General features: G+C 31.8%; 2 protein-coding genes, 1 long non-coding RNA gene and 1 other non-coding gene across 13 annotated transcripts in view; 3 read left to right on the forward strand and 1 right to left on the reverse strand.

The window, feature by feature from the left end:
- Window positions 1–12,983, forward strand: part of LOC124426149 (neurexin-1) — a 261,069-nt gene extending 248,086 nt beyond the window's left edge. For 5 of the 9 annotated variants that reach the window (XM_046967481.1, XM_046967483.1, XM_046967488.1 and 2 more), the window contains 5 exons: window positions 1,685–1,926; window positions 2,258–2,381; window positions 4,924–5,097; window positions 6,352–6,535; window positions 6,953–12,983. In XM_046967481.1, the coding sequence (XP_046823437.1) occupies window positions 1,685–1,926; window positions 2,258–2,381; window positions 4,924–5,097; window positions 6,352–6,535; window positions 6,953–7,373 (1,145 nt within the window). In that variant the 3' untranslated portion in view covers window positions 7,374–12,983. The remainder of the gene's footprint in view (window positions 1–1,684; window positions 1,927–2,257; window positions 2,382–4,923; window positions 5,098–6,351; window positions 6,536–6,952) is intronic. The other 4 variants (XM_046967482.1, XM_046967490.1, XM_046967485.1 and 1 more) reach the window with 3 other exon arrangements.
- Window positions 2,913–3,018, forward strand: LOC124426399. The gene has a single exon (XR_006942718.1). It is a non-coding gene; the product is annotated as a U6atac minor spliceosomal RNA (small nuclear RNA).
- LOC124426150 lies at window positions 9,864–14,759 on the reverse strand. The gene is made up of 2 exons (XR_006942663.1): window positions 14,341–14,759; window positions 9,864–13,470 (listed from the first exon to the last, which is right to left on the reverse strand). It is a non-coding gene; the product is annotated as an uncharacterized LOC124426150 (long non-coding RNA).
- Window positions 14,760–16,289: 1,530 nt separating this feature from the next.
- On the forward strand, window positions 16,290–19,069 carry LOC124425939 (integrator complex subunit 11). Of its 2 annotated transcripts, none has more exons than XM_046967047.1 (5): window positions 16,290–16,427; window positions 16,946–17,206; window positions 17,271–17,693; window positions 17,767–18,591; window positions 18,668–19,069. In XM_046967047.1, exons 2-5 carry the CDS (start codon window positions 16,958–16,960, stop codon window positions 18,956–18,958), a joined length of 1,788 nt encoding a protein of 595 aa, XP_046823003.1. In that variant the 5' UTR covers window positions 16,290–16,427; window positions 16,946–16,957; the 3' UTR covers window positions 18,959–19,069. The 2 variants fall into 2 exon arrangements, with proteins under 2 accessions (XP_046823003.1, XP_046823002.1); XM_046967046.1 differs by having other exon boundaries at window positions 16,315–16,625.
- Window positions 19,070–19,289: the final 220 nt, after the last annotated feature.

The raw sequence follows: 19,289 nt of genomic DNA on the forward strand, positions 1-19,289 counted from the left end.
CTGAAACATAAAAAGGACAATAGACTAACATTTTCAATTAAAAATTCATAAAATAAAATAACGAAAAAAAAAAACGGACGAGGAACAAAATAAAATGCGTATATATATATATATATATATATATATATATATATATATATATATATATATTCTATTTACAAATAAAAGACGAAGTTGTAAAATATTCAAGAAGGTTAAACTAAGCGAGCATCCTGTCTCACGCCTTCGAGCATAAAATAAATCCAATTGGTTGGTTGACCGAAGGCCAACAACAACGAGCGTAGCGTAGCCTAAAACGACATCAACTCGTGTGCCTTCTATTTTCTCCTGCAATCCTGGTAGCCTTGTCAGCCGGTCCCATTTTTTCTCGCTTCGCCGAAAATTATTATCCTCTCGGGGAATTCAATAACAGTTCATACTTATACTTACTTCTCTCTTATTTATTTCTCCGTATCCTTCTCTTCATTCTCTTTATTCTCTACCTTCACTTTTTCTCTTTCCTCCTTCTTCTTCTTCTTCTTCATTTTCTTTTACTCCTCTTCCCTCCTTCCCCTCTCTTTTCTTCTTTTTCTTCTTTACCAAAAATATACCACGTCAAATTGTTGCTTTCCTATTACCCCGTGGCATTTAACTCGCCCATGGCATGTCACCGTTGCCTGTTTGTCCGAACCTACCCGTTTTTATGCGCTTCGTTATATTTGTGTATATATATAAAACACATGACACACATATATATATATAACATCGTGTAGATATATATATATATATATATATATACTCTTCTTCTTCGGACCCAGAACGACAGCCAGCTCGTTCCTAGTCGCCTAATCGAAAAATAGCCTCATTATCGATCTTTCTCGATCGAGAGATCTCCCTGTATATATCGATCCTGATCGAACGATCTAACGAGTTCACTTCGAGTCACTCGATCTCCATCTGGTATCTTGTATTTTAACAGTAAACAATAACGAACGTGACTTTTTTCCCCTCTTTCGGATTTTCTTTATCTTCTTTTTTATATTTTGCGATAAGATTATAAACATACAAGGTAATAATTACATTAAAAATATTTTTAATAACATTTTTCATGAATTGTTTGATGAACCAACAAGTAATGTAGATCTCTTGTTATATCGAGTACGAAAGGGTCGAATCAGGAGAAAGAGAAAGAGAAAGAGAAAGAGAGAGTGAGCAAGAGGAAGAGCGAGAGGGAGAGGGAGAGGGAGGGAGAGACAGCCCTAAGTAATTCCTTACCCTTTATACCCGCCTGTTCACAAAACCAACCAAATTTAGACCTTACAAAGGGCTAAGGGCTCCTTCGGGTCATTACATGCATAGGACGAAGGAAGAGAAACAAGTACTTAACCTATAACATCGTATATGCATACGTACATGCGAGGACAAGGGCCAAATCGACTGGTCAATAAAGAGACTCGCATCACATCCAGCTCTTCATGCTCGCCTAATCAACGGTCAAACGAATAATTTGTAGAGTACTACAGCGAACCACCACTTGTTAAATCAATGATATTCCCTCTCTATGTGATCGGACTGTCCATGGTTACCATCGATAAAAGAAGGGGAAAAAAAAGGAAAAAAAAGAAAAAAAAATCCAAAAATCATGTTTCATCCATAAAGATGTCATCGCAACAACTATAGCCTTATTTTCTTTTATCCCTTACAGGCTATCAGCACTCAGTATTCAATAGCCAATCGACCATACAAGTAGGCGGCAGATGGAATCGAAGCAAAGGAAGGGTCGAAAGACCATTTTTAGGAGTAATCGCTGGCCTTGTCGTCAATGGTGCAAGAATCTTGGAATTGGCTGCTGCCAAGGACAGTCGAGTTACTACAAGAGGAGACGTTCAACTTTTACCAGCTGGAAGTCTTCTTGATAGGGCTGCTCCATTGCAACGCATGCAGCAGGTAAATTAATCGATACACTCGATATACTTTTTATATCTGACAATGAGCGTCAATTTTTCGATGATTTATATGGACATATATATATATACATATACATATACATATATATATATATATATATATATATATATATATATATGCTTTTTGTATCTGAACGTTCATTCTTCATGGGCGTATATGTGTATGTATGTATGTATGTATTTATACATATAATATGTACGTCATTCGAAATGAAAATGTTAATAACAAAATGAACGAATTCATAAAAATATCTCTATACCATTTATATTTAGTTTCACAAAATGTATTTGTGAATTTTTCCGTATCTTAGACTCCAGCATCCGGCTTCCCAGGGGTGATGGACGATCTAATCTTCTCCGGTGCCGGAAGTGGATGTGCCGGCGACGACGAAGACGAAGAATGCACTCCCATTTACGAGCCTGGTTCCGGTAAGTGTAAGTAAACATTTCATCGTGGGTGTAAGTAATTTCCTTCGTCTCTCTCTGTCTTTCTCTCTCTCTCTCTCTCTCTTTCTCTCTCTCTCTTTCTCTCTCTCACTCTCTCTCTCTCTCTCTCTTTTTCTCTCTCTCTCTCTCTCTCTCTTTCTCTCTCTCTCTTTCTCTCTCTCACTCTCTCTCTCTCTCTCTTTTCTCTCTCTCTCTCTCTCTCTCTCTCTCTCTCTCTTTTCTATTCTATCCGTCCGGGGTCGATGTACTGTTGGTAGTTCGCTCGCCCAACGCCAGATGGCATCATTACATCTCGTCGTATCTTTAATTTAACAATAAAATTGTTTATATGTATCGATGTTACTCGAAAATTTATGAAATATTATCGATTTGACGATATGACTTTTATTTGATTGATAATTATTATATCTTTTTGTATTTTTAATGCATGTTTTTGTAAATTAATCAGTAACAGCTCTCTCGCAAGTACTCGTGCAATGGCCGATTACTATATAAACTCGTGGTTAAAGTGAACCATTTGTGTAGTATGAAAGGAGAGACGTTTAGCACTCCCCTAGACAAGGATGGAACACATATAAATTGGTAAGGCACTGTCGCCTACGGCGGCTCTTACCATATTTTTTTTTTTTTTATTTCTTTTTCTCGTACAATAAATTATGCATATGGACATATAAGGAATAATATATAATGGTCATATGTAAGAAACGAATAAAACGTTCTAAAATTTAAATATTAACGCGTTTATTGACGAAGTAATATTAATATCTATAAATTATTAGTATTAAGTATAGATATTAATATTAATATTACTTATATAAGTATATAAGTAATATTAATATCTATAAGATATTAGATACAAATTTATCTAATATTATATCATTAATTATTTTATTAGACTTTTTTAAATAAAAGATACGAGATAATTTATTGTTATAATTTTTATATATTATAATTTATCCTTGCTAGATAATAAAGTTTCATAAATTTTTAAATGTCATAAAAAAAAAGAAAATCTTAGGAGCGTTTTAATCAAAATCTCTAAAATTTTGCGTGCCGATCAACGACGATCTACGCGATACTGAACGTATTAATAAATTAATAATTTTTCATTTATTTATCATTTGCATGACGTAAAAACTTTTTTCTCACTTTCTTCTTGATTTTTTTGAATATTAAAAATTCTTTGTCCTCAAATATAAAACAGGAATGAATGTTATTTAATCTGCACGTTATTTAGCTAAAAATATTCTCTCGAACCGACCAGAAAAAGCTAATAAAATTCAATATATTCGCTTTGATAAAATTTCCGGCTCACGGTATAGATAATGAAAAAAATAATATATATATATATATATATATATATATATATATATATATATATATATGTATTATATGAAAGCTGTATACATTCTACGTCGGTCCATAATATAAATATTTAAATAACCCTTCGAAATATTTTTAATAATATAGTTGTTGACGATATTTCCATAATACATCATAAGCGAGCGATGAGAAAATATTCTCTCATATATTTTTATATTTGAAATATTTCGCACGTGTCTCTTTAGATTCGTTGGCAACAGTCCATGATTTGTTCAACAGACTACGGATCGATACCTATGACCGCTTTCGATCTCGTCCCGAATGGGCAAAGTTCCAAGCTAAGAATGAACCTAACATTAACACTCACATAATGACAATTTACGTCGTTCTACTTTTTCATCTCAATTTTTCATTTCCACATAACAAAGATTTGCGAATATTCAAAAAACAAAGTATACACATACACATACATACATCCATATATATATAGATCAATAAAAATTATGAAGAAAAAGCAGAAAATATAGAAATATTTTATAAAAATAATATAACTTTTTTTTATAAACTATTGTGTGTGTGTGTGTGTGTGTGTATGTGTATAATAGAGAATAATACAGTTCTCATATAACAATTATCCATTTAAATGTAAATATCTTTGCATATTTTCTCATGGAAGATTAAAAAAGTATTATTACACAAATACAAGATATAATACATCTTTGCGTTTTTTTTATTTTTTTTATTTTTTTATTTTTTTTATTTTTTTAATTGAATCTGTCAGCATCTGTTGCAAATGTAAACGCATGTCTACAATATTTTCATATGCATGTTTCATGTTCCGAAATATACGTATATCTAACTACACGTAAAATTTGGAGAAACAAGTAGACATTCACATGTCACGGATTGTAAGTTGTCGTCAACATTATGGAAATGCGAGGACATTTCTCATTAACGCTATCGTGCGTTTAAACGTCAACATCAGAGAATACGTTCGGTATTGTCGTCACGTCCATAGTTAATTTTCACGTCATATTATGCTCGTATTCGTGTCCGAAACGGAATGATCTAGGAAACCGCGGATGCATGACACGGATACGTGTCATTTTCATACGCACAAACAAACAATTCTTATTAAACGTTTGCCATCTTCAAGATAAAACTAATAATGAGATATATAGAATATTAATAGTTATAATTTTTACAGATGATTTGATAACGCCGGTCTACGTGGCACCTACAAGGCTACCAACAACTTTGAGACCAAAACATACCGAAAATATTCAAGAACGACCGTCGTGCGATGACGAAGAAGAAGATTGCGAGGAAGGTTCGGGAGAACCTGGAACAACTGAGGAAATAGTCGTCACATCTTCTACCGGTCCGTGTTTTCCAAAGAAATTAAAAAAATATTCTTGTTTTATTTTCCATCTCCCACGCCAATGCTTATCGATCCTTCCGTCTACTCATTTACTTTCCGACTACGCATTCTACGTTTTATTCGCGAGTGAAGTATTTCCATATCCTTACGAGTAGTAAATATTATTTATATTTTTTTTTTTATCTTTCAGTTATATATAGATACATAGAATGAAACTGTAAAGAGAAACTTTGATCAATATATATATATATATATATAAAATTCACATATCTATATCGAAATAATATTTTTCGAAATTTCTTTCTACACATACATATGCTAAATAAAATATTTAATATTAAATTAATCTTTTATAATATCACGTAATTTTGAAATTACACTTATAATATATGTCTATATATATGTCTTATTTAATTTCACTAAAAACTTAATTATCATTTTATATCTTAAAAAGCTAATGTATGCTATATCTTATATAAATATATTTATATTGTTATAAGTTATATTGCAAATTTAATATTACATTATTTTTATTCAAACGTGAACAAAAATTAAGTTATAGACGTTTTGAACGTACAAAAATTACTCCCGTTTCGTTTGTTCGTGTCATTACATAAATGATTAGTCAAATCATGTTGAATTTCTAATATTAGAATATTAAGGTTAAGGATAAGATAAGCGAATGATCGATCAGAGCTTCTGAAAGAGAAAATACTCTCGTATGGAAATACTTCTACTTGGTGACGCTCGTTCTCTTTCTCTCTCTCTCTCTCTCTCTCTTTCTCTCTCTCTCTCTCTCTCTCTCTCTCTCTCTCTCTTTCTCTCTCAGTTTGCATATCCCTAAGCCGTATGCGGTGAAAGCTCCGCCAATCCGGTCGCCACAAGCTTGGTTGACCGTCGCAAGCACAGTGGAGCAGCCCCTTCGATAAGAGAGACACCGAAGGGCTACTTCTTTCAGTCTTCATCGTCTACATCGTTGCGCGATATCCTCGGGCTTCCTCTTTGACTTCTAAAGAGATATATAGACATGCACATACACATGCACACACCCTTAGAATATACATATACAAACTCACGCATTCTTTTTCTCTCTTTAATTGAATATGATCGTGAGTGATCAGTGAGTGATCAGATCGAGGGCATTGAACAAATTAGACAAAAAAGAAAAAAAGAAAAGATAAAGAAAAAAAAAAAAGAGAGAGAAAACCTAACGGTCTCGTTTTAATCCCCTTCTTTCTCTTTTCTCGCCGACAGCAGACACGAGCAGCCCAGTAACATATACGACGTCGCGAGAGTACTCGACAAGTCACAGCAGCACTCAGCACAGCCCAACGATATCGTCGTCATCTTTATCGTCATCGACGTCGACGCGGGAATTCGTCACAGTTTCTGTGCAATACAATGCTTCAACGATCGACACAGAAACCAGCCATAGCAGGTAAGTGTTGATCATGAAATGCAAAAAAAAAAGAGGAAAAAAAATAAAGAGAAGAAAGGTCGATTACTTTTAAATCAGGATGAAACGTTTTTCGTACATACGAGGGCACCATTACTGATAGGTATTTCTGTAAAGACATACAGTCTATTTTTAATATACTATAAAGCGTATGTCCTATATACGTATTATATCTAATTTCCTATATACAAAAAAGGTACAGTTCAAAAAAAGAATTGTTTATCGAACAGATAAAGTGTACTTTCAATCAATCGACCAAATTAAATCAATTAATTTCTCGTTGATATAAAAAATCATCTAACTAATCTAAAAAAGCATTTACATATATATGCATATATGTATTAATATATATATATATATATTTTTTTTTTTCTTTTTTTCTTTTTTCCAAATACGCAGTAGTAGCGTTGTGACGCACCGATCGACGACTGTGACAACCCAAACGAGCACTACAGAGATGACGGACCCACCCCCACCACCTCCACCGCCAATTTATCCACCGATGCCAACCCCACCGAAAAACAGTAACAAGAACAAGAGGATAACATCCGAAACTGCAGAAAATGTGGCACTGATAATTGGTATTATAGCAGGTGCGCTCATCGCAATAGTACTCATCATCCTAATAATCTTAAAGTTTAAGAATCGACCGGAAACTAGTTGCACGGTCGACGAGACTAGAAGATTCTGTCAGGATCCGAATGCAGCTCTCCTTGGAGCTACTGGCTCTGGACAGCCGTTTAACGGTGCTCTTAAAAATGGCGCGAACGGCACAAATAAAAAACGAGAACTCATAGACATCAAGGAGTGGTACGTGTAGGCCTAGCCAATTAAAAACGTGCATCCTTCGAACTGGACTGATAATAGAAGAGAAAATGAGAAAAATAAAGAAAGATATAAAGAGGGAGACAGAAATAGAGAGAAGTAAAGAAAGGGAGAGAAAGAGAGAGAAAGAGAAAGTATCTATCTTCCTCATCTTACGCTCGACCACCGCACAAAAGCAAAATCGTTTTATCGTACCAGAAAGCGACGGTGGGTGGGACGTAGAAGAGAAAACCGCAAAACATCGCATCTATGTATACGCGGTAACGAGTTTCGATACTTTTTCGATACAACCGAGATCGTCAGAATTCGTGTGTGCCCTTTACAAATCGCGCCACGATCTCGCGATCCTAACGCATAGATAGTTAAGTTTTCTCGAAAGAAAGACCTTTCGTTTATTGTTAAACGTAGTTTTGAGAGATTAAACGATATACATTTGCAGCGTGCTATTCAAAGACAGTCGTAAACTTAGGCAATGACGAAAGTATCATATACGAATGATAGAGAGTGATGGTAATGATGATGGCAATGATAATGATGATGATAATGATGGTGATGATGATGATGATGATGATCCTACATAGCGATTAAAACTACATTTATTGTTGTATAGAAAAAAAAATATATATATATTATATATATATAATATATATATATACATATATGTATATGATATTTACCGGTTACGTTATGCGTGCAAATTGTTTGTTAAATTATAGATTTTATTAATAAAAGAAAAAAGAGAGAGAGAGAGAGAGAGAGAGAGAGAAAGAAAGAGAAAAGCGCGTTGTGTCTATATGAGTAGGCGTAAACGCGATCAGCTTCCGGTATCGATCGTGCGAGTGAACGCATCGATCCCGAAGGAAAATAATTGATCGTAGGTTATAGGATGGGGAAGTTAATTAAAAGAAGAAAGTTAAGCTGTGAGAACGATACGGTAGATATTCAAAAAAAGGACGACTCTCTCTCTGTGTTTCTCTTCGAGCATCTGCTCCGTCGAATCGTTGAAGGACATACTCGATTATTATTATATAATACACGATCGTGATTCTTATTAGAACGAACTTAAAGTATGACCAGAATTTCGATGGGACAGCAATGGAGAAGCGCCTGCACGTTTTGTACACACATTGTTACACAGAAACACAAACATACACACACGCAAGCATGCACGTACATTGTGCGCATAACATATAACACATTTATACATACATACATACATATAAATATATTTTTTCATAAGAACCAATCTAACGAATCTGGTCGGTACAGCTCGAGCTCGAATATCTACGTGGAAATCGTTCCATCTTTCTTTTCTTCTCGAAATAATAAATAGAAGATATGAAAAGGAAATGAAAAAAAAAAAAGGAAGAAAAAGAAATAAAATAAACAAATAGTACTACGCACTGTACGTAAGTACATATATAGGTACGGGTAAATACATATATACGTATGTACATTGATCTCGTACGATCGATCATTTGTAATTCTGAAGTGAACAGGAATCGTCATAAAACTTCCTTCGAGATAGTGTGGTGCGTGTTATCGAAATCGAACTCGGATCCTCGCAACGATCGTAAAAAAGAGAGAGAGAGAGAGAGAGAGAGAGAGAGAGAGAATGAATGATCGTGAAATGGTGAACGTTTATCAATAAGAAACGAATAAGTATTTACGCGTTGTACGATCTTCCATAAAGATGTATGAAAAATTAGAAGAGAGAGAGAGAGAGAGAGAGAGAGAGAGAGAAAGAGAAGAGGAAGAGAAAGAGAGAGAGGAAGAATAAAAAAAAAGAAAAAAAGATAGATAGATAGATAGAGAGAGAGAGAGAGAGAATAAAGGAATCGCGTAAATTTTCGCGAGAAGATAATAAAGGAGATAGAAAGAATGAATAAAGAAAAAGATTCATTGAAAGCAATATGTATGCATGTATAATGATGGAACTAAATTACGACAAGACGGATTACGACAAGATTATAAGTATCTCGCGTGTAAAAGAGAGACGAACAAGAAAAAAAGAAAAACGAAAGTAAATGAAGAGATGGTAAGATGACTCTCTTTTCCTAAAAGTCGGATGAGAAAAAAGATAAAAAAAAAAAAGAAAAAGAAAGAAAGAAAAAAGGAAAAAGAAAAAAGATGATACTATTAATTAGTGTAGTGGCATTGTAATTGAAAGGAAGAGGAATGAGAGAATGAGCGCGTGAGAACGAGAGGCATGCTCGACGATGATTCATCGAAATCGTTCAGGTATAAAAAAAGAAAAAAAAAGAAAAAAGAAAAAGATAGAATGAAGACAAAATAATAAAGAAAAAAAAATTAAAAAAAAAAAAAGATGAATAAAACTAAAAAAATTAAAAAAAACACGTCCGATTGTCATAGAAGCAAACAAACAAACACAAAAAAGAAAATGAAAGAAAGAGAGAAAAGGAGAACAGCCCTTCGCGTTTTAAGTGCGCGCATTCACGCTATCTCGATCCCAAGGATAATAATGATTTTGATTATTTATTTATTTTTTTTTTCTTTTTTTTTTTTTTTTTTTTTTTTTTTTATTCATCGCTCGGTATTTCAAACTAACTATCTCTCTCGTCTAATGACCTCTCTTCGCGTCCTTCCACGCTCGTTAAAAAAGAATTTTTGTTATAATAAAATTGAATATTTTCTTGAACTAGACAAGGAATATTCGTGCGTACCCGCGTAATATCGTATCGTCGCTGTGTGTTCTTAAATATCCTTTTAAAGTAACGAGTATATAAAATATGATATATACGGTATACATGTATTTTGTCGGAGGAAAGTATAGTAAGGAAAAATATTTAAAAACACAAAAAAAAAACAAAAAAAAAAGACAGAAACCATATAGCCCTATATTCTTACAGTGCGCTTGATGTAAGAAAAAATACGTATAATTGTGCGCACGAACGCGCTTATTTGCAATAAAAAAAAATGTTTCAAAAAAGAGAGAGAGAGAGAGGAGGAGGAGAGAGAAAGAAAAAGATAGAGACAGATAAAGAACGCGTCGTCTTACATATTAGGATACGCATCAAGCGTATTTGTGTATGTCTATATATGTATATATATGCGTGGGTACGTATGTTGGTATATATTTATGTATATATACATACGCACACACGTGAACTCAAAACATGTATAATATTCCTACGAAAGAAGGAAAGAAAGAAAGTAAAGAAAAGTATTGAGAAAAAGTGCACGCACGAATAATCGCATTCGTTAAAATATTATTATTACAAATATATCGTTTGTCCTATCGATTGTCTTTATCTATTACTTGTTCGAAAAAAGAAGTGTGGAAGGGACGTGTTAGCACGAAAACTCGAAATCTTTTTATCTTGACACGCGAAACCTTTGAAACTACTACTATTTGTGTCTCTAACGCACAAAAGCTTAAATTCGCGTTCGGCCGACTCGTATTAAAAGTCCATAGACCGTGGATCGAATGAAACTAATTGCAATCAGGCTTATCTCATCCCTCAATGTATATTTCAACAACGATGGTGGCTTCTCGCGCTTTGAAGAAAACAAAAAAAAAAGAAAAAAAGAAAAAAAAAGCAAGAAAAAAAATAGAAAGAAAAGAAAAGAAAAGAAAAAAAGAAAAAAGAACAGAAAAGAAAGAGCACAATAATAATAATAATAATAATAATAAAAATAATAATAATAATAATAATAATAATAATAATAAAAATCGGCGAGCTTTTATCATCGAGTTTCGCCGTACTCGTGTCGCATGTTTTTGCCGCCCCTGACTTTTTCCCCAACCAACCACCCCCAACCCCTCCATCTTCGCGGATCGTTCGATCCGAAGCTATAAAAGTAAAAAAGCGAATCGATGTCGATTTCTTAGAATTACATTCGATTTTAATCTCGAACGGGCAGTCTTAACGATATATCGTCGTCCCTCCGTAGAGCCGACGGAATTGCGCGAAGACATATGTATGTATTTTAATTGTTTATTTATTTACCTATTTATTTATTTATTTATTTATTTATTCATTTATTTATTCATTTATTTATTTAAAAAAATGTTCTTTCTTTTGCTCCCTCTTTCCTTTGGGAGAGCCAAAGAATGAAAAAAGACCATCATCGATATTTTGTTTTTATTATCTTATTCGGCGCTCGTACGCCACTGCCGCGTACGCTGATTTTTCTTAGAATTAGTAAATTTCAGAAAAAAAATTAAACGATTCGCGATAAAAGTTACATATTGTTATCACTGCCCTCTGACTCTCTATTTGCATATCCTTCGATGTACCGACAACTATTACGACGTTTATACTAATGCAATTGTAACTTCTATAAGAGTATCTACCGAGCAAGGTGTTATCCTACTAAATAACTTAACGCATTAAATTACGATTTAAGAGTCTGGCAATTCGATACCTTTCACCCTTTCGTCTCACCTCGATATCGTCTGATAAACAAAATGGCGTAATATTATTAGTCGACAGGATGAAAGGAGGAAATGGAGAAAGGATATTGACGACGTATACGGAGTCGAGGATCCGAAAAGTAAGCGTAACACACGACGCTCACGCGGCTCCGCCTATTCTCTCTTAAATTAGGTAGACAGGAATTATATTTTACATTGTACAGTTGATCGTGCGTACGAGTGCACTAATATTAGATAGAGAAAGAGCATGTGCTTCGCGCTGGGACGAGAGGAGCCGAGAGAGAAAAATAAAGAGAGAGAGAGAGAGAGAGAGAGAGAAAGAGAGTATGTATATGCGTGAATGAGAGAGAGCGAGAAAGAGAGACGCCGTTCGATCGCGCATATTTTTGTTGTTGGCTGACTCGTGACAATTTTTACACGCCTATACATATATATATAACATTATACATATATATATATATAAATATATATATATGTATGTATGTATGTATGTGTATAGTAGCACTCGAGTGTGTAAAAGACTGGAGGGAAAAAGGGTATATATTATATGCTGTGTAATTCTTTCGCGATCGTTCGAGCGATCGAACGTGTTTATTCATCGTATGTAAACCGCTCTAGTCAGCCTCTTTATCATTTCGTGAATTAAATACGGATATAAATAATGTAATACGACGTAGGCGTATGATGCATTTAGATTTTTTACACGTGAAGGCGAAGCCTACTGTGCCGTTTCGTTAGAAATTCGATTTTTAAGCAGAAAAGCATCTTACCAACCTATATCCTCTATCCCCCTATCCTCTACCCTCCTCCCCATCCGCCTGGTCACTCACCTCGTCGCCATGAATAACTTTTGGCAATTCATTATTAGGCGCGTCGAACGTACGTAAGTACGTTGCGTAAATACGCGCGTATTTAATTTACTTACTATACACAAGCACACAAATACACATACATACACATTACACATATTCACACTCAGTTAAACCATTCATCACCATTTTTCTCTTTTTTCGCCCCCGCAATGTATCTTTTACAGTGAACGACTGGATAAAGCGAATAGATTTTCACGTCATACGCAAGAAAACACACGTCGCACCGTAGTGCGCGCACATACGCGTTACAAAATTTCTCAAAAATGGAGACATGTAAATAAATAGAGATAATGCCGTAACTACGAAAATTATATGAATAAAGTATTGAAAAATATGTGAGCTCGTGCTTGTGTCGTTGATTTTTTTCTTTATTTCATTCAATCCCAATATACGTCACATGTATCTCAGAAATATCTGTATCGCAGGTAAGTCACAAATTTTTCATTCTTTTCTTTCCTAAAGTTCAATTAAATTCATGATTTTATTTTTATAAAATCAATATCTATATTAAAGTCATAGCTACGAATAGCATACTTATTAATACTTTACATCTTGGCATTTATTACGCGAACGGTCTGTGTAACCGTATAAAAAAAAAAAAAGAAATAATACTTCATACGAATGAATCATAAGTTTATGTTGATTTAATTGCAAATGTTACAAAAATTTTAATCGCGAAACATGGACGAATTAAAATTATTTAATATAATAATGGACGTATTTAAAGTAACAGATGAAGGATGCTTCAAATTCACGATTTTTATTTTAGTTAAACGATACAACGTTCGATTCATTATTACGCGTACAATTACATTAATAATCTGAAAAAAGAAAGAAGAACAAAGTAATTAATATTATTCTTATAATGAAAAATTGTTTGAATTATTAAGGAAATGTTTAAATAAGAAACTTTTTTACTTCTATAATATTAAATTTCCTGTAATATTAAATTAATAGTGATAAAGTTGGAATAAAAATGTTCATTAATAAAACACGTAATTAAAACAAAATCAATCGACACTTTTCGTATATAAAGATCTTTCTTTACTCGTCGAAATACTGTATAAAAATAAAGATCTCTTTTCTGACCTTGAGAGATTTCGATTGTTTTTGTTTTATTCTCGGCCGGAGAATTTCTTTAAAATACACAAACATTAATGCGTATCTCTATATCGAATGTTATCTATCTCTTTCTCTATTAAACATCGCTCCACGTTATTAAAAAGAGACAAACTTACCTAACTCATAAAAAGAGAAAATCGTATTACAAAATCCGCGTATTTAATACTACGTTATTCTAGTTCTTTGAATTCTTGGAAATGTAAAATAATCAATAATGTAAATGATCATATTAAACAGGATAAAATTAAAAGTACATCTCTGCGTATGTGTGTACGGAATATCCATAGATGTATATATATATATATATATATATATATATATATATATATATATATATATATATATATGAGTACATATGAAAATTAAATATAATATAAAATATCGATCAATCACAATTATATACACAAAATTATTAGAACGTAGTTTGAAAGCGAGAAAAATATCGATGTTATGAAAATAAAGCTAAATACTAGAAAAAAAATTACGATACAATTGTTCCCCGGGGTAATCCACGAGGGCGATTTTATTTTCGTAAATATCTTTCGCATGGCTACGACGTGTCAACTTACCAACGCGGCCTCTTGAAAATTATGCTTTAAGTTATCGATTGATATATTGGAAATAAGTCTACGTTAGAAAAAAAATATGCTAATTACTTCTAATTATGCGGAGCGACGAAACACTGTGCACTTGTAACTATGTCCAAGATGGCGAGGAACCATCAACAAGGAAGACAATTGGACCCCGTAGTTCAAGTACATCGCTAATCAAATCAAATATTAATTATCTCAATTAAAAATAATAAATAATATAATAAAAGTACGTATATAATATGATATGAATGATAAATGTAATTAATTCGTATTTCAAACATAGATAATAATTTTCTAATGAAATAATTATATTTTCTAGAGATACAGAAATGTTAAATATATACATATTTGAATCACAGAATATTTGAATGCATAGATGATCTCTACGTTTTATATATTACGCGCGGAATAATGAACAATTGTTAAATTGAAATAATTCGATAAATATAGATATTTAAATTTAATATATATATACGAGTAGATATTTATTGTAAGCGTTTGGAAAAAAATAATAGTCGAATTTTTATTTATGCATATTGAATGATTACATCATTTATGATCTAAGTAATAAATCAATAATAATTCTATATAATCGAGAATGCTCGACTATCGAAAAGAAAGAAACGAAGAAGATACATATGTATGTATATAGAAAATTAATACGCGCGAAATTAGACGACGAAAGAAAAAAGTAAAGAAAAAACTCTCGGATATTTTTGTATATATGAAACATTAGAATTATTTCATATTTTTATTATTAAAGTTGAGTAACAAATTTTTGGATTTTCTTTTCCAAAGGTTTAATTAAAATCATAATTTTATTTTTATAAAATCAAATTTTACGTTAAAGTCAAGTCACAAATTATTCACTTTTTTCTTTTCTTTAAAATTAAATTAAATTAAATTTATATTTTCATCTTTCATAACTAATATATTTCATGTTTCAAAAAAATTCAGTTCTAATAAAATCATAATAACGAAATATGTGATATGGCAATTGTGGAGATCACTGAAACTGCACTGAATAAAGGTGCACATGAAATTAAAACGAGCACATCGAAATATATATGTGCCAAGTTCTCCCTTTCGAGAATTAGGATCGAGATTAGGATCGAGAATTTTTCATTTTTTTTTCTCTTCTAAATGTAAATTAAATTAAATTTAAAATTTTCTTTTTCATAAGTAATCTATAATTATATATATATATATATATATATATATATATATATATATATATATATAAAATATATATATACACACACACATACACACACACACACACATACTTTCTTTCCTTATTTCTTTTCTTTTCTATAAAATCAAGTTTTATTAAAGTCATTAAATTAAGATTTTTTAAAATCACAAAACAAATAGGAAATAGCAATTGCAGAGAACACCAAAACTGCACTGAGTGAAAGTACACATAAGGATGAAATAAGCACACTTAAATATATATCATGTTCTTCGCTTGTAGCGCATTACAAGAAGATAAAAGATTAAGAACTTTTTATATTCGACATAATTAATTCAATATAGATTTCGAAATTAAATTTACGGAAGCATAGATTTATACATGTGATAAAGGCAGAATAATGAAATAATGATTTTAAAATTTATAGATAGAAGTAGTTCTTGAAGTACTGACGAAATAAAATTGACCGTGCGAAATAGACAAAGGTTTAAATTCGGAAGGGAATAATTAATAAATAAAATTATTTTATTAACATTTAAACAATAGAATATTTTTAGAAATATGACAAAAATTGATAAATTTTTAATTAATAAGATACAATCGATATAAAATAAATTCAATTTAGTCTTTCGATAAACATACATCGCAAACTCGAAGGGAATAATTAACGAATAAGATTACTTTACTAATATTTAAACAATCGAACAATAAATCTTAGCAAGATTACAAAGATGATTATCAACAAAAGAAGAGTGCTTTTAGGCGTTGTTTATATCAAACGAGTTCTTTACGTATCGGACATCAAAAGGCGCTGTTTACATCAAGCGAGCACTGAGTGTTATACGTTTGTGGCATCGTTCACAGTTAGAAGGTTAAGCTTCTAAATTCTAATAGTGATTTAGTGATTTTAAAAAATTTATATTTTATTCATCTGTTACTTGTAGGATAGTATACTATAATTAAAAATAATTATGTATTATTATAATCTCTTTACAAAATAGAAACGTGATACTTCGGTTATATATGATCTTGCACGTATATATGTATATAAATATATGCAACATAAACAGTATGTATGTTTTTCATATATTTTTCAATAATCAGAATACATGAAAGTTATGTAGCAGTACATTGCATAATATTTTACACACGTTCAATTATTAATAATCAATATTAAACAGCATAATTAAATCGAGGTATTAGAGTGGTAAATTTTAATCAGATATTGAGGTTAGCTTTGTAAAAATCAACAAAATTATATGTGATGATAAGGATATTCAATATTGCCAGAAAAAGATACTATTAATAAATGATTCGTTTTTAAAAGATTGATTGCATTTTCTCTTAAAAATAATTAAAAATTAATTTCTTGTATTTCTTTAATAACAGATAAGCTAAAAAATGCCAGAAATTAAAGTAACGCCATTAGGGGCAGGTCAAGATGTTGGCAGGAGTTGTATTCTTGTGTCAATGGGAGGAAAAAATATCATGTTAGATTGCGGCATGCATATGGGATTCAATGATGAAAGACGATTCCCTGATTTCTCATATATTGTACCAGAAGGTCCTGCAACCGGTTACATAGATTGTGTTATTATTTCACATTTTCATTTAGATCATTGTGGAGCACTTCCATATTTTACAGAAATGGTAAGATCTTTTTAATAACTTCTTTATTATAACGTTCTTATTCGTAAGATAATTTTATTTACAGGTAGGTTATACAGGACCAATATATATGACCCACCCTACAAAAGCTATTGCTCCTATACTTTTAGAAGACATGAGAAAAGTAGCTGTAGAACGTAAAGGAGAAAGTAACTTTTTCACATCCCAAATGATAAAAGATTGTATGAAAAAAGTTATTGCCGTTACTCTTCATCAATCTGTTATGGTGGATTCCGAATTAGAAATAAAAGCATATTATGCAGGACATGTTCTTGGTGCTGCTATGTTCTGGGTACGTGTAGGATCTCAATCTATTGTATATACAGGAGATTACAACATGACACCAGATCGTCATTTGGGTGCAGCATGGATAGATAAATGCAGACCTGATTTATTAATATCAGAATCTACATATGCTACAACAATTAGAGATTCCAAAAGATGTAGAGAAAGGGATTTTTTAAAGAAGGTATATATCACATAAATATGTTAATATCTCTGTATTAACAGAAATACCTCAAACACAAATACTTTCGTTGTAGGTCCATGAATGCATAGATAGAGGTGGAAAAGTTCTAATTCCTGTCTTTGCTTTGGGTAGAGCTCAAGAACTTTGCATATTACTTGAAACATATTGGGAAAGAATGAATCTAAAGGTTCCAGTTTATTTTGCTTTGGGTTTAACTGAAAAGGCAAACAATTATTATAAAATGTTTATTACTTGGACTAATCAAAAGATAAAAAAGACTTTTGTACAACGGAATATGTTTGATTTTAAACATATAAAGCCATTTGACAAAGCATACATTGATAATCCAGGAGCAATGGTTGTATTTGCAACACCAGGAATGTTACATGCTGGTTTATCTTTACAAATTTTCAAAAAATGGGCACCAAACGAAGCTAATATGGTTATCATGCCTGGATTTTGCGTACAAGGTACAATTGGACATAAAGTCTTAAATGGAGCACGTAGAATAGAATTTGAAAATCGTCAAATCGTCGAGGTGAAAATGGCTGTGGAGTATATGTCTTTTTCCGCACATGCTGATGCAAAAGGAATCATGCAGTTGATACAATACTGCGAACCTAAAAATGTTATGTTAGTGCATGGCGAATTTGCTAAGATGGAATTTTTAAAAGAGAAAATTAAGCAAGAATTTGGTACAAATTGCTATAATCCTGCTAATGGAGAAACACATGTTATTACAACTACTTCGAAAGTTCCAGTAGATGCTTCGCTTGCTTTACTAAAAGCAGAAGCAAAGAGATATTCAGCTTTGCCACCAGATCCTAAAAGGCGGAGATTATTACATAGTGTCTTAATGTTAAGAGAGGATGGAGTTTGCCTTGTGGATGCAGATGAAGTAATATATAAAATACTAGTAACAAAAATGTTTAGAATTTAGAATGCTATAGTATAATTAACATTTTTTTGATTAGGTGGCTAAAGCAGCAGGTATAACTAAACATGTTGTACGATTTACTTCTACCGTTCAAGTTCGAGATCCTGGACCTGCACATTCCACTACTTTGAAATTGTTACAACCTCTTAAAGAAAGATTATCAGGTTGGACAGTACAATTAACAGATGGATCAATATCAGTAGAATCGGTCTTAGTTAAAGTAGAAGGCGATGAAGATGAGCAAAAAAGTGTTTATGTTTCCTGGACTAATCAGGATGAAGATTTAGGAAGTTATATATTAGGATTTTTGCAAACTATGTTAAATTGATAATACCATGAGAAAGATAGGACTATAGAAATATTGTAAATATATCTGTGATATTTGTTTGATCACTAATGTCATATTTTTAACAAAATAAATAATTGAGCTTTATTGTTATAATATCAATTTTATTTTATATTGTTTTTCACAATATAAATATAAATATTACCGAATATTTTCAAAAAGAGAAAAAATGAAAATTTCAAATTATACGATAATAAAAAATAATATAAAAATAACAATTAGTTATCTTTTTTATATGAAATTAACAACTTGAAATTGAAAATGTGAAAGATCACATAATTACATAATCCCACTGTAAAATAAAATATATATA

This window comes from Vespa crabro, chromosome 8, assembly GCF_910589235.1.
Source record: "Vespa crabro chromosome 8, iyVesCrab1.2, whole genome shotgun sequence".
Taxonomy (NCBI): domain Eukaryota; kingdom Metazoa; phylum Arthropoda; class Insecta; order Hymenoptera; family Vespidae; genus Vespa; species Vespa crabro.

Excerpts from the sequence above, each read along its gene's own strand:
- LOC124425939 (XM_046967047.1), top strand. The coding sequence starts at position 16,958 with ATGCCAGAAATTAAAGTAACGCCATTAGGGGCAGGTCAAGATGTTGGC. Across the intron at positions 17,207-17,270 it reads TTCCATATTTTACAGAAATG|GTAGGTTATACAGGACCAAT; the intron begins GTAAGATCTTTT and ends TTTTATTTACAG. Across the intron at positions 18,592-18,667 it reads GCCTTGTGGATGCAGATGAA|GTGGCTAAAGCAGCAGGTAT; the intron begins GTAATATATAAA and ends TTTTTTGATTAG.